Raw genomic sequence first — 13,812 nt, 5'->3', positions numbered from 1 at the left:
TTTTTGCTTTTTTGAATATTTTTTGGCCAACCCGCGGAATTACAGATATCTAATGCACTTTATATAGAAAAACGATCAATCACGGTTAGGTGTCCCCATTTTATTTTATTATGTAATAGAAGAGGGGGGACTGATGTTACTAATGGTAACAATAAACCAAAAAATGATTAATTTCCATAGAACAAGTTGAACAGATTACATGATTAAATTTTATAATATAATATTTTTACAAAATATGATTTGAATATTAGTTTATGCTATGTAAAAGTAGGGTGTGCATTGGCGTCAGCCTCATCAGCCTCGTTAGCCGTCTTTGCAGTCAATTTCTTAGACACTAGATCAAATATGTTTAACCTCCATAACCCACTAGATATACTTCTATACTTATTCCATAACTCTGTCCCTGTTTGCTTTATGGTCTGTTTTTTATCTTCGGGACATTTGACTAATCTTGTAACTTGCAATGCAAGAATATATGATAACATTTGTGACGCAGCTAAGGTAACAAACGTGGCCGATTTATGTAATCTTTGATGTAATCTATACTCCGTATGACCCAATATCGATTTTTCAATGATCTCGATTTGTTGTAATGCGGGAATAATTTGATAATAATAACTATCTTCCACAGTAAAACTATCTAATAATATAGTTTGATCTTTAGATCCTTCACAATCAAACAATTGTTGTGAAGATGATAGATTTTCTAGTGAAATGTTTTGGAAAAAATAATCATAGAATTCGAAAATTACTCGTTTCATAATCGGTGCAGTCAATAGGATCGATAATCGTAAATGATGCGTAATAGCATCCTTATTGATATAATACATACCATCAGTAAATCCATCCATCTGATCTCCCCAAATGATCGTTTTACAAGAAAAACTTATAAGGATTAATGAATATTTGATGATTCCATTATTTACCTCAATAGACTTCTCTCCAAAATATTTCTCTCTCATATGATACAGGGCTAATAATAATGCAACGCCAACAGCGACGAATGGTAAATCAAAGGTGTCTACAGGTAATATTTTACCTGAACCAGTATATAATTTAATAGGCATTAAACCTGATTCGAAATAATCCACCAATTGCTTGGTGTATATTTTCAACATGTTCCTGTCTTTAAAATTTGAACTATTTAAATCATTAACAATAGGTCTCACTATCTTGAGAAAATTGGACATAACTCTACTTCGGCGAAATTCTTTATCTATCTCAACATCATGACGTTCCAAATTATATAATTGAGCATATTCGAAATGATTATCAGAAAGATAAAGTGGTTTCCCTTCTTCAAATGATACATTAACATCAAAAAATATTGTCCAATAGAAAGTTCTCTTTAAAGAATAAATCACATCACTGGAATAATTACTCTTATCATACCATTCATCAATTTTGCTTAAACCTAATACGTCACAACTATGGCATACACACATAATTAGATTGTGATTTTGATTAGTCTCCCAAATGGGCAAATCTGATTGATATTCTCTCAAAAGGTACATCAGTAGCAAAAATTGGGGTCTTTCCACAAAAGAATCTGAAAATCTTGGAGAAAATGCTAATTGTTCTAAGAAACTTGTCAAGGATTTATCTGGATTGAAATTAGACATTGTATGACTAATAATCAATAATATAATACCAATATAATAAAGATTTCCATCTGCTGGAACTTGGATATCTGTAAACACATCCGTCAACAAATTTTCGAATGATGGCTCAACCCTTGAAACGCAAAAACACGTATTAAATGCTTCAAATGTACGCTTACGATCCACTATCCTATAAACATCATGTAATGTACCATTGAAGAATTTATCTAGAGTCTCTCTGGTCTTTTCATAAGTTGGCAAGACACTACATATGATTTTCAAAATATTGTTTACATCATGAAAATGTACCCAATACTTCGGCTTATTCTCAATGACACAATGTTGAGTTTTCCAAACATCGTACTTATTCTTTTGAACATTCCATAAATCAAGATACTCTCGTTCAAATACTTCCTTATCATGGTTTACAATTGCCTTCCACGATGTTGGTCCATAACGTTGAAATCTACCATCCTGATTTTCAAGAAATTGAAATTTTAATAAATTGTCATCGGGGTTACCTTTAGAGGGGTTTGATGTGGATATATCTGTAGGGTTATCTAATACACTATTTGTCACATCTTTCACTAAACGTTTTGTAGGTCTTTTCATGCGATCTTCTGCACTAACGTCAAAATTAAAACCGTTACCATAGACGCATTCAGGAAGTTTCCGCATTTCACACTGCTGACATTTTGGTCTAGCATGATCACATTTTAGTTTCCTTTTCCGACAAAACATACATGTATTCATTACTTTGCGTCTCCTTTTCACAGGACGTTCATTTTTCGTGGTCACTTGAGCCATATTATTCATGGCCTTCTTTGCAATTGCTCAATTAGTTGTGGATATTTCTTTTACAGGTTGATGCTGCTCAGTCTACAGCGATTTTAATAATTTTAATTGATTTGGAGTCATAAAGGTATACGATTGTGCCACCCACTTGCATCACATTTATACTTAAAGCTAGACTAACTATCTTAACTAATTTAATGATATTGGCCTACCTTCAACTACATTTAACTTCTTAATCACTCCATGTTTATATTTCAACCACTCGCAAAGGCAAAAGACAACTCTCATTAGTAATAATTTTTCTCCTCTCGGAACCAAGTTTGTTTTCTACGGTATATTCTTAACAACGTCCGAATGAACTAAATGAGACCTAATAATGTAATATAATCATTGAAGTAGCAACCTCCCATACTTTGGATTAAATATCTAATCATAAAGTATTATAGTATGTATGTTACCTTTCTTTCTAATTTAATGGAAAAATGTGTTATTAAAATTAAATGTATAAAAATTACTTAAGAACTTATATAATGAGAAAGAGTGCTAGCCTCTAACTATTAGTGGATGTAGTGAAACAAATAAAAAACAAAGATGAATAAATAGAACAATCGATATCCAATCAAATATTCTAATGGGATTAATGTGCGAAAAATGTTGCATGTGTTACGATGCAACTATTTAGAAGATGTAAACTGGGGAATAACAAAAAAAAGAAAATAGATGAGTAATAACGATTACTTGAAATTATCCATTTATTGACATTGAGATTCGACACCACCGTAAGTGTTGAAATAGACTTCACCGAAAATGGTACTTGGAGAAGTGTAAGAAACATTGTAACCAGTAGATGGAGATAGGCAGAACTTGAAGTCACCTAGGTTATCCACAAAGTTGGAAATTTCACTAGAAAACTTGGTAACATTGAAAGTTGGTAGTTGAGAGATAACATCAGCTATATCAGTGTCAGTGTTTTTGATGTTGTAAGAGATCCAGTTAATAGCGTTCTTGGTAGTGTTTTGAGCAGCAGATTCAACTTTCTTTGCAACAGACTCAGTAACGGTCTTGACGTTGTCAATGGCACCTTGTATGTTGTCTTTGTCAGATGAGATCTTTGATTCTAGATTAGAGATTGCAGATTGCAACTCAGAAACTGAATTCTTAGCAGCATCTTTTACCTTATCAGCGATGTTTACAACAGTGCTTTCAACATCTTCAGTGATATTCTCGAAGGATGGGACACCTGGGATAGCCTTGGAGATAAGATCAGCAAGTTCAGTTAAGTTAGTGTCACCAATAGCAGTGACCAAATGTTGACCTAGAGAAGAGTTGAAATGTAGAACAGTATCGATAGTACTTTCAACATCGTTGGCAACGTGACTAGCAACAGTCTTAGTATCGGATTCGACGTGAGAGACTTCGTTCTTAACAGCAGATTGGATTTTGGTCTTGATGGCATCCACACGACTTTTCGCAGCTTCAGCACGACTTTCAACATTACCGACGGCTTGAGAGATCTTAGACTTGATATCATCTTCGACAGTCTTCGTAGTGTTGTGGATTTGAGATATGGTCTTAGCAGCGTTGGTCAGATTGTAAACACCAAGCAATTTTAGACCAGCATTTTCGAAACTGTCAGCAATTTCGGTTGGCACAGCCTTGACATCAGACAATATCTTGGATAATAGGTTAACATGAGCAGAAGTGGTGGTAGTAGTTGGGGCAGCAATGGTGGTAGTACCGTCAGAACCGACAACACTAGATTGAGTACCATTTGTGTAACCAATTGTATGAGAGGTAACATCAGAACCAGTTTGACTGTCAGTAGCACCAGTGTTACCTAGAGCCATCAAAGCAGTTAGAATGGTGGCAACAACAGATTCACCGACACAAACACCAGTAGAAGTCTTAGCACAGACAGTGGAAACAGAGTTAGCCCAAGCAGATTCATCAGTTGAGGTCATGTCAAGGTACCAGCCATTGTTACCTAGAGTAATAGTATCTCTCTTCATTAGGGGTAAGGCGACTGCTGCACTTAATAGCACAGATAATAAGATAACAATTGTATTGGAAAAGGAAATCATGGAGGCAGCTATTTCGATTAGAATATGATTGGATTGGTTTTTTTGTTTATTAGATGATTTTTTTATATTATGAATTAAATGTTAAAATAGAAATGATTTGTAAGGAATATTTTCATAAATGATCGAAATATCAGTTACTTATATACGTTTTATTTCTCATACAACACTCGCTAGGGTTTGAATTTAATTATAAACATACATATTAATGATATTATAACATATTTGTGGCAGAAAAATCAGGAGAGAGAACAGTATTATTTCAGGAAACACAATCTGTACTAAAAACATTTCCTATTCAAGCAAAAATTCAATTATCATAGGACGGTTTCTGTCATTGTAGGTTGATTAACGAGCATTAGATATAAATTTCAATAGTTCTGAAGTCTTTCCTATTCAAGTTATTAAATAACTAACAAAGATACGAGCCCCTCAAAATAAACAAAAACATTTCATTACTGTAGCAAGTTGGAGGAAGTAAGAGGTAAGAGAAAAGTTCAATATATACATACAAACAATCAAATAAATTCTAACAATGGAAAAGTTTATTTTTTTATGTTCATATCATAAATCCAAGGAATAATGTCAATGTTCTGTAAAGGCAAATATTAGCCATATAGGAGTTTCCAACAGCAACCATAGCTATCAATGCGCAACTAAAGTTTTACACATCTTTTCTTTTTTCCCACAAGAAAACGTTGCCAAGATTGGTGAACAAAATGTTTTAAAACCTTTCTTAACCTTTTATTTATGGAAACGGCACTAAAAATAACTGGAGTTTGTCTCGAGATTTGCCATCATTCTTTCCTGACAGGAACATATTGTTTCCATTGAAATTGAAAGGTTGATTCTAAAAAGTTTATGTGCGAGTATTCTCTGGATTATTTATTTTCTTGTGAATTTGTTTTTTGAACAATAGAAGTTCTGAGAAAACGGCTCAGGATCCATTTTCTCGTCTGTTTGAAAATTCAGATCTGAGATCTCAAAAATTTCAGGAATGTCAAAATGTGCACGACCTTTGAACGTGGGGTACTACTTTAAATTTTTTTTAGAGGTCATTGTTGGCATGGGGTCCTGTGTTAAATGTATGCAAGAACATCAACAATAGTCGATTGTTGCATATCCACGGAATATTTCAATTCCTAATACGGAAGGACGGATTTCTGTTTGACTTATTGAATCTTGTACAACTGTGGTACCTGCAATTCCTTGTGTCTAGATTTCACCAAGAAATAATTCTATAATCTCTTCAAATCCTAACCTTTTTTTTTCCTGTCATTATTCATATTTTTCTCTCTCTAGGTTTATCTGTGCTTTAACAGCATAAAATGAAAGAAGAAAAAACTCCCATTTGAAATCATTTCCAGATTTAGTACGGTACTTTTTAGTTACATAGCAGGACCTGAAGTTTCAAATTTTCTTCTTCTTGCATAATATATCTTGATTGTTAAAAGGAATGTTACGTAACACATAACAGCCAGAACTCCATGGCATAAAAATTATTATTTTTGTTTGATAACCAACTACAAAAGTTGATTATTTTTTTTTGCCGATTTTACAAAATCTCGAACAGATTCAATTAAAGCGAAGAAACCACAGGCATCTATGTCAATATTCAGAATATTGCTATCCATGGGAATTTAGTAGTCATTCTAATAATGACTACTTTCCATATATGTTTCCTAGTATAAATTATAATGAAAAAAAGAGTTACGGCTCTTGTCTTTGTTGATGTTGCTTAACCTGAAATATTATGAACTATACTGAAAAAGTACTGCTATGCAAGGACAAAACAAAAAAAAACAAAGAAACATTAAATATTGTCTATCAACTACACTATCAGAAATAAAGCTTGTAACAAAATACTCTTAAGCAGAACGATTTTTGAGGGTTAAAAATTGTCATTTATTATAATTCCTGCTTCTACTACCTCAACAAATAGCGAAATTAGAATCATAATGTGTAATTTTGTTTTATGAACAATCCTGATATCTAACTGAAACTGTAGTTATAGAAAGTTTTGATTATTAAGGTATATAATAAGAAGTACTAAGAAGGACATGTAGAAAAAGTAAAAATGTTTGGTATAGAATAACCCTAGGAAAAAGAAAAGCTACACGACTTCCTAAGTTGAAACAGCTGCCACACAGTTGTTATAATCATCAGCTGTGAATTCTGTGACCATACAATAATCGTCATCACAATCTTTTGAAGTAGAACAGTTTGAAGTGTTTGGTGCGTATCTATAGTAAAGGTTTCTGAAAAGTTGTCTATATTGAACTGAACCTTTCATTTTTTGGGCCACTTGATGCCAGTAACTAGCATTTAGAGGAGAAGTTTGAGGCCATGAAATGTTATAAATATCTCTAGCAGAATATTCGTATTTCCAGGTTGGTTCAGCACCATCATTAGAATATGTAGCGTTCAACGGGGTATAGAATGTGTGCATATCCATGATGGAGAACGTTGTTTTATCAACTTCATAATATCTCCAGGCTGGATTAACATCGTTCCAAGGAGTAATGGATGGTGCAATATAGGCAGTATTTAAAGCATTCTCCATACTTTTGGTATCGTTACCAGAACCGGCATACAGAATTTCAAATTGATCTTTATGGGTGTGACCAAAGAAGACACCAGCAATAGTAGAAGGCGAAAATCTTTCAACAATCTCTGTAAATATTTTTGATGGAATAGGTAAACAACCTAGACCAGGTGGAATATGTGCAGTAATCCAGACTCTTTGATTTTTGTTTTCACTTGCAATTAACTCTTCAATTAAGAATTCGAATTGACCGAAGTTATCCACAGCGCTTGCATTGATATAGTTATAGGTATTAGATGGATACCAAGTGTTAGAATTCAATGAGATAACCTTCAACCCCATCTTTGTTTCAACAGAATAACCAGCATAATGGGTTCTAGATTGTTGAGCTTGTTCCTCATTCAGCCAACCAAAATCTTCCCACATGTCAGACATCAAGTCAGAATTCCATGAGAATTTATTATAAAAGCCATATTTCTGTGGAGCCATCTCAGCATAAGGATAATTATCGTGATTACCAAGCACTGGAAAGACTGGAGTAGATCCCATTCTTGATTTCAGATCTTTCATGATACGAACTTCAGATTCACGAGTACTTTCATATGAAATATGTTTACCTAGGTCATGGGAAATCATATCACCTGTGAAAATAGTAAAGTCAAATGATACGTTCTTTTGAGTGGCATAATCGACAATACTGTTTAGGGAGGAATTGATCAATCTCTCTGGAGAATCACAGTGGTAGTAACCCCAAGAGGCTGCAGGCATCCAAGATGTACCATTGAAAACATTGACCTCTGAACCCTTCTCAAATGAGAAATCCTCATTATAATAGGAGTTGAAGTAAGAGTCCCATAGGCCTTTGAATGAAGAGGCTCCTTCAAGTTTGTGTCGATTGACCGAGTGAGGTGTGCAACACAGAGAGTCGGTACAGTTAGCTTCACCACCAATTGTGTAATCTAATTCGATGTGAAGATCGGAAACGTGCAATACATTGAATGTACCATTTGTACCAGGTTCTGGGGCAGTCATATGTTCTGCTTTCTTAGGTGGAAATAAATGAGAAATGGTAACGTTTGGTGTTACTGGTCTTGGACAATTGTAGGAATCTCTGAAGTAACAATATAAGTGACCATCATAACCGGTTGGATCCATTTGAGATAGTAAGTCAGCGTAGTTTGAACCTTCACTACTACCATTAACAGACGAGATACCATAGTCTTGGTAACAAGTATTGTTGCTACTATATTTGGAGTCAACGCACCACTTAGTAAAGGCAGGAGCAACCAAATCTGGTCTGGTGGAAACCAAAGTCTTACCGATTAATAGTCTGTTGATACAAGCATCACATTTACTGTCACGAGAAGTTCTATTCAACTGAAGCGCAATGGTTTCGATTATAACATCATCCGCCTCTATTGGTTGTGAGCTCAATAAAGCCGCTAAGTTTGCTTCGTCGACTGGGTTTCGATCCAATGGGTGAGCATGGACAAAAGCACAACTAGTTATTAACGAAAGTAGAATATTAAAGCAAAGCACCATTGTTGTTAGTTTGTTGAAGTGTTGTTTATTAGAATCTGAAAAAAGGAAAGAGGCACATATAATGAAGGGACTTTATTTTACTTTTTGGAAAACTAACATTGGAACTACATGGGGCTTTTTATAGCTTTCTAATGGTCATATTGAACGTTAATTAATAGTATTCTTTGATAATAGTTTGCAATTGACGTCGAAAGAGTATTGTTTACCCTTTTCTTCAACTTGAAATAACTTTATTTTGTAAATTAGTTTGACAAAGCATCCCTAATTTGGTACTTGTTTCTTTGTATTGTATTTTATTGCTAATGTTTTATTAAAACTGTAATAATACCTCTATATGCATATTGATAATAGAAATATTTGTTTTTATTAAATTTAGGATTTTAAAACCCATTGTTCAGATGTGTAAATAGTATTATCTCCAAACAAGGTACTTCGTAAAGTACCTTGATATAGCATAAGACTTAGTTTATTAAATTATATTGTATTAGCTCAAGGGAAACCTTAGGGATGAGGTATATTGATTGCTACAAGTTGAGTACAATTACTAAAAACAGTGTGTATTATAGTTGACCTCGAGGAAACACCTGGCAAGCAATGATACTATCTAATAGGATTAGGAGATATAGTATAACTTCAACTTATTACTGTTGCATTATGTTAAACAATAGTTTCTATTTATTCTATTCTTTGCAACTCGTTTGTCTGTTTTTATTTAGAACCCGTGGGCTACCGTAATTGATATTGACAATAAAAAAGACATATGAATGACTACTTCAAGAACTGTACATCCACTGAGGAATACTGAGAAATCTATTAGGTACCTCTTCTTTTGGTATGTCATCTTCTATAGTTGAAGAACGTGTGTTTTATGGATTTATGGGAGATCATATCTGAGTGTTGAATGTGCATCTAATATTTTGTAAACAAAGAATCAAAAGTTGGCATACCGGAGAGCATGTAGTAGTAATTCAGAATTGTCTATTGTTATGATAAATTTGCTAACTTGATCATTTTTTATACCTCTTGGTCATTGGAACATATATGGTTTGCTTCTTATCAACGGCACACCTTAGATAGATTTCGAATGGTTGATTGGATCAAAATCCCGAAACATTGCAAAAAATATTATTCATTACTTAAACATAAGATAATAAATTTTTAGTACAATCTATAGGATCTAACAAAGAAGTGCAAACATTAGTTGGATTCTCCTTCTGTAAATGTAGTATAAGTGAAAATATTTTAAGTTGGGTAATACTACGGAGATTTCTTGTAATACTTGAAGATAAAGAAAACTAGATGAATTGAGGTCCATAAAAATATGATATTTACACATTAGCAAATCTGAATACAAATTAATATTGTTTTGTTTTTAACGTGAATAGAGTACCCAATCATTGACTTTGGAAATAAAAGGAAGTATTGCTATGCATCAAACAGGAACTTGATAACCTTTGTGACGTATCCTATTGGGAGTACGTGCTTCACTTTTTATTCCCATATTTGAGGTTCAATAAATCAGAACCAAAAAAACTATAATTGAGAAAACCTATCATTGATTAGACAATAACAAATTAGAACCTGCGATGCAACACGTGGGGAACATTTTTAATGGGATTTAATATAACATAAACTCAATCGTTTTTACAAATATTCAAACGGTAAAATACAATTAAGGACAAGTTTTAATCTATAATTATTACAATTTTAGACTATTCTTGATATGTTGATTGAAGTTTTGTCCTGATATTCTATTGTTTCTGAATAATCATTGCAATCCTCATAAAAACAATCATGGAATACTTAAAAATGAGCCCTGAATATGTATAACCCAGAAACAACAATGATATATATGACTATAAGAGCGATATTAAACTATAGCCTTCGATGTATTTAATTAGAATACCATCGTAATGAAAAGCATTGATTGATACACAATAATAGAAATAATAAAGGTACTAAAAAGAGACGAGATATAGCAAATATTTAAGAATTGGAACCTTAGACTCAGATAGTTTCAACTTTTACGTTGTTACCATTTTCATTTGATGACTTCAAGAATGCGTTAATACAGGCCAAGTGGTGGAATGCAATTCTTGGAGTGGCTCTAATTAAAGTTTTATCCTTCTTAGTAACTGCTTCATAAAAGTTTAGCATTTCTGCACCCACACCATATGTGTTATCTTGTTTTACAGCATAAACTTCTTCTTCAGATGCACTCTCTTTGCTATCACCAATGTTCACTCTGATAACGGGCTCGTCTCTGTTGTTTAACTCTAACAGAACAGACCCATCTTGACCATAAACTTTCAAATAGATAGCTTTCTTTGTCGCACCAAAACGAGTACCATATGTATAGTTACCAACTGCACCAGACTGCAACTTAATCACTGCAAATACAGCATCGGGCATTTCATCATTAGTATCGACCTTCGTAGTAAAAGCAGACACGGAGTCAAACTCACCAAGAAGATCGGTAAGAATGGCAATCTGATGGACACCACCATCGGAAAGGGATCCACCTAGATGTTCTGCATGTTGTCTCCAACTAGTAGCCTTATATTTACCGCCCTTCGAGTTTGGACCGGTGAAGTTATGACTAAATCCAATAACCTTACCAATTCTACTAATATGTCTTTTAGCCTCTTGGACAACAGATAAGGACAACCAATTTTCTGCAATAGCAACTGGAATATCTGTGGTTTCAGCAATCTTGACAAATTCTCTAGCTTGTTCCATTGTGGCTGCAATTGGTTTTTCGATAATAATTGGCTTTTTATATTCAATGGCCTTTTGAAGGGTTTGGACATTGAATTGAACTGGTAATAAGGCATCAATGTAATCGATTTGAGGATCGTTCATAATTTCATCCAGGGTAGAATACACTTTCTCTCCAGGAACAAGGGCCAGTTTGGCAAATTCTAAAGCTTTAGCTCTGGTTCTATTGAAGACAGCAGTGACTTTGAAGTGTTCAGGATTCTTTTGATAAGCAGGCAAGTGGTCATCTCTAGCAAAGATACCGGTACCGACAATACCAACATTTAAGGGTAAGGAAGGCATGGTTGAAGACTGATTACTTTGTTTTGTTTAGCTTAGTTTTGATTCAACCACGATTAACAAAAAATCACAATATATGTATCCTTTTGCTCCTATTTATAACAATTGAAGAATGATAAAAACATAACAGCAACAAAATTTCCTTAGAATAGAGGCAATAAAAATCAGATTGCCTCTTACATAATCCCGACATATGTGGGGGTGGGGTCAAAGACGGACTTATAAACCCTGTAATCCAACATTGTTCATGTTGTTTACCTTTGTTTGGAGGGGTTGAAACTTTCATGGATGCTGCTTAGAGGCTGGACGGAGATAAGCCTCTAAAGTGATGCATTGAAAAACTGAACGAAGAGAAAAAAAAGAGCATTGATTTTGCTTCTCTGAAGAAAAGAGTACAACCGGGGATAACTGGATTTTAGTTAAAAAAGGAAAAGGATATAACAAATAACATATATAGATATAGAGATGTGATTTAAATTGAATGTTAAACTCAATTTTTAGGATACCATGGTAGTGGGGTTGAAGAAACTTTGATTGCTTTGTCAATAAACTTAAAATCTTTGAAACGGTATTCCATATATTTGGATCCAGCAACGTTGTGGAACCATTGAGAGATTAAAGGATGTTTCTTTCTCCATTCAGCATCAAGAAAAGTAAGGAACCCGAATGAAAAACTAGCAGCTGCTACAAGATCTGCTACAGTGATGGAATCGTTCACTAAGAACTTGTGTTTAACTAGTTTTTCTTCAAACAATTTGTACATAATCTCCAGAGTCTCACCAGCATTTTTTTCTGTTTCGGTAGAGATGGGAACACCTTTTACATCCTTAAGACCACATAATACCAAAGTATTCAAGAAATCGGACGTAACAAAGGAACATATTTGAAGAATAGCACTTTGTTCCTGGTAATTATCACATGTACTCAATAATTTGGCGATTTCTTCTTTGTTTCCGGTCAAATGAATAATATAATTGTTTACAGCAATTTGCTCATGATATTTGGAGCCATCAGATGTAATTAAGCCCGGAATTGCCTTCAATGGGAAGTTCTTAAGAAAAGCGTCGACATCTTGTGTAATCTCGATAATTTTGATGTCTAATTTGAAGTAATTTACTAAACATTCAGCTACAATTCCTCTAATGAATTCGTTATGTGTATATAATATGGCAGTCATGGTTGCAGATAAATAGTTGTATTATTGTTAAGCTATCCAATCTATCCCTTTGACAATTATTGCAACTAGTTGAAACTATTCCCTTTAAATATAATTATATTTAAAGGGAAAGACTTTAAACTTGGAGAAAATCATCTGACAAAAGTTACATCTTTTTGCAAATATTGCGGTACTTAGGGGCATTTAAGGGCGCCACCCCTAACTCAACTAAACAGATACCAACCATTTTGTCAGAAATTAAGAGTAATATATTTCACACTAAATTTTAATATACGTAAAGAAAGACCTTTATGCATATTTTATCACCTGATATCTTCAAATCTCATGATGGCACGTGGCTTTATGGGACGTGGCGTGATCGATGAAATGAAGATCTTTACAAAATGATATAAAAAGAAGCTCTTAATATAATATATAGAGAGCTTTGAATGTTTTATAATATGTAAACTATGTACAATATAAAGAGAACGATCCATTATCGTATTATAAAATGCCCTAATTAAAAGACGCAAAACAAGAAGAGACTAATAGAGGAGAATATCTCTCTCAGGTACTCTACATTATCCTATCACAAAGGTGTACCATATATCTTGAATCACGAATAACACCGCACCACAAAAGTATTCTCAAAATATCAACACTTACATTTGTCTTGATACTGAGAGCTAGCTACTATGCTAGTTTTCTAATTAGAAAATATTCTTTATTCCATTCGATATATACTCTATGACATCAGTACGATGACAGGTGTCCCTTTACTGGTAGTATTTATAATAACATTATTCTTGTTATACGGAGCAGGTCCTCTCTGATGTTCACGCTAACTTTTAATAAGAACCTAATTACCAACACCCATGAAATTTGAGACCACTTGTTTATATTTAGGATTTCACTTGCACAGAGTTTCCAAATATGCATTATGATATCTAGCAAATATAACGTAAGCAAGAGGGTAGTTGCCATGGAGATGCCATTCTCATACGTATTCACTTTTCTTCAAGCATATTTTGCATAATT

At 33.7% G+C, this 13,812-nt stretch overlaps 5 protein-coding genes across 5 annotated transcripts; all 5 read right to left on the bottom strand.

Moving 5' to 3' along the window:
- Positions 1–257: 257 nt before the first annotated feature.
- Positions 258–2,417, bottom strand: KABA2_06S00198 (Zn(II)2Cys6 transcription factor domain-containing protein; the record flags this gene model as incomplete). The annotated part of the gene is made up of 1 exon (XM_041551120.1): positions 258–2,417. The coding sequence occupies one exon, from the start codon at positions 2,415–2,417 to the stop codon at positions 258–260; it is 2,160 nt and encodes a 719-aa protein (XP_041407054.1).
- A 731-nt stretch (positions 2,418–3,148) lies between these two features.
- On the bottom strand, positions 3,149–4,477 carry KABA2_06S00176 (uncharacterized protein; the record flags this gene model as incomplete). The annotated part of the gene is made up of 1 exon (XM_041551119.1): positions 3,149–4,477. The coding sequence occupies one exon, from the start codon at positions 4,475–4,477 to the stop codon at positions 3,149–3,151; it is 1,329 nt and encodes a 442-aa protein (XP_041407053.1).
- Positions 4,478–6,599: 2,122 nt separating this feature from the next.
- KABA2_06S00154 (uncharacterized protein) lies at positions 6,600–8,561 on the bottom strand (the record flags this gene model as incomplete). The annotated part of the gene is made up of 1 exon (XM_041551118.1): positions 6,600–8,561. The coding sequence occupies one exon, from the start codon at positions 8,559–8,561 to the stop codon at positions 6,600–6,602; it is 1,962 nt and encodes a 653-aa protein (XP_041407052.1).
- Positions 8,562–10,568: 2,007 nt separating this feature from the next.
- KABA2_06S00132 (Gfo/Idh/MocA family protein) lies at positions 10,569–11,621 on the bottom strand (the record flags this gene model as incomplete). Its single annotated transcript, XM_041551117.1, has 1 exon — positions 10,569–11,621. One exon carries the CDS (start codon positions 11,619–11,621, stop codon positions 10,569–10,571), a length of 1,053 nt encoding a protein of 350 aa, XP_041407051.1.
- A 487-nt stretch (positions 11,622–12,108) lies between these two features.
- KABA2_06S00110 (uncharacterized protein) lies at positions 12,109–12,795 on the bottom strand (the record flags this gene model as incomplete). The annotated part of the gene is made up of 1 exon (XM_041551116.1): positions 12,109–12,795. One exon carries the CDS (start codon positions 12,793–12,795, stop codon positions 12,109–12,111), a length of 687 nt encoding a protein of 228 aa, XP_041407050.1.
- Positions 12,796–13,812: the final 1,017 nt, after the last annotated feature.

This window comes from Maudiozyma barnettii (genome assembly GCF_903064755.1).
Source record: "Maudiozyma barnettii strain CLIB 1767 genome assembly, contig: KABA2_06, whole genome shotgun sequence".
Lineage (NCBI taxonomy): Eukaryota > Fungi > Ascomycota > Saccharomycetes > Saccharomycetales > Saccharomycetaceae > Maudiozyma > Maudiozyma barnettii.
This window is presented reverse-complemented; position numbering and strand designations above follow the sequence as displayed.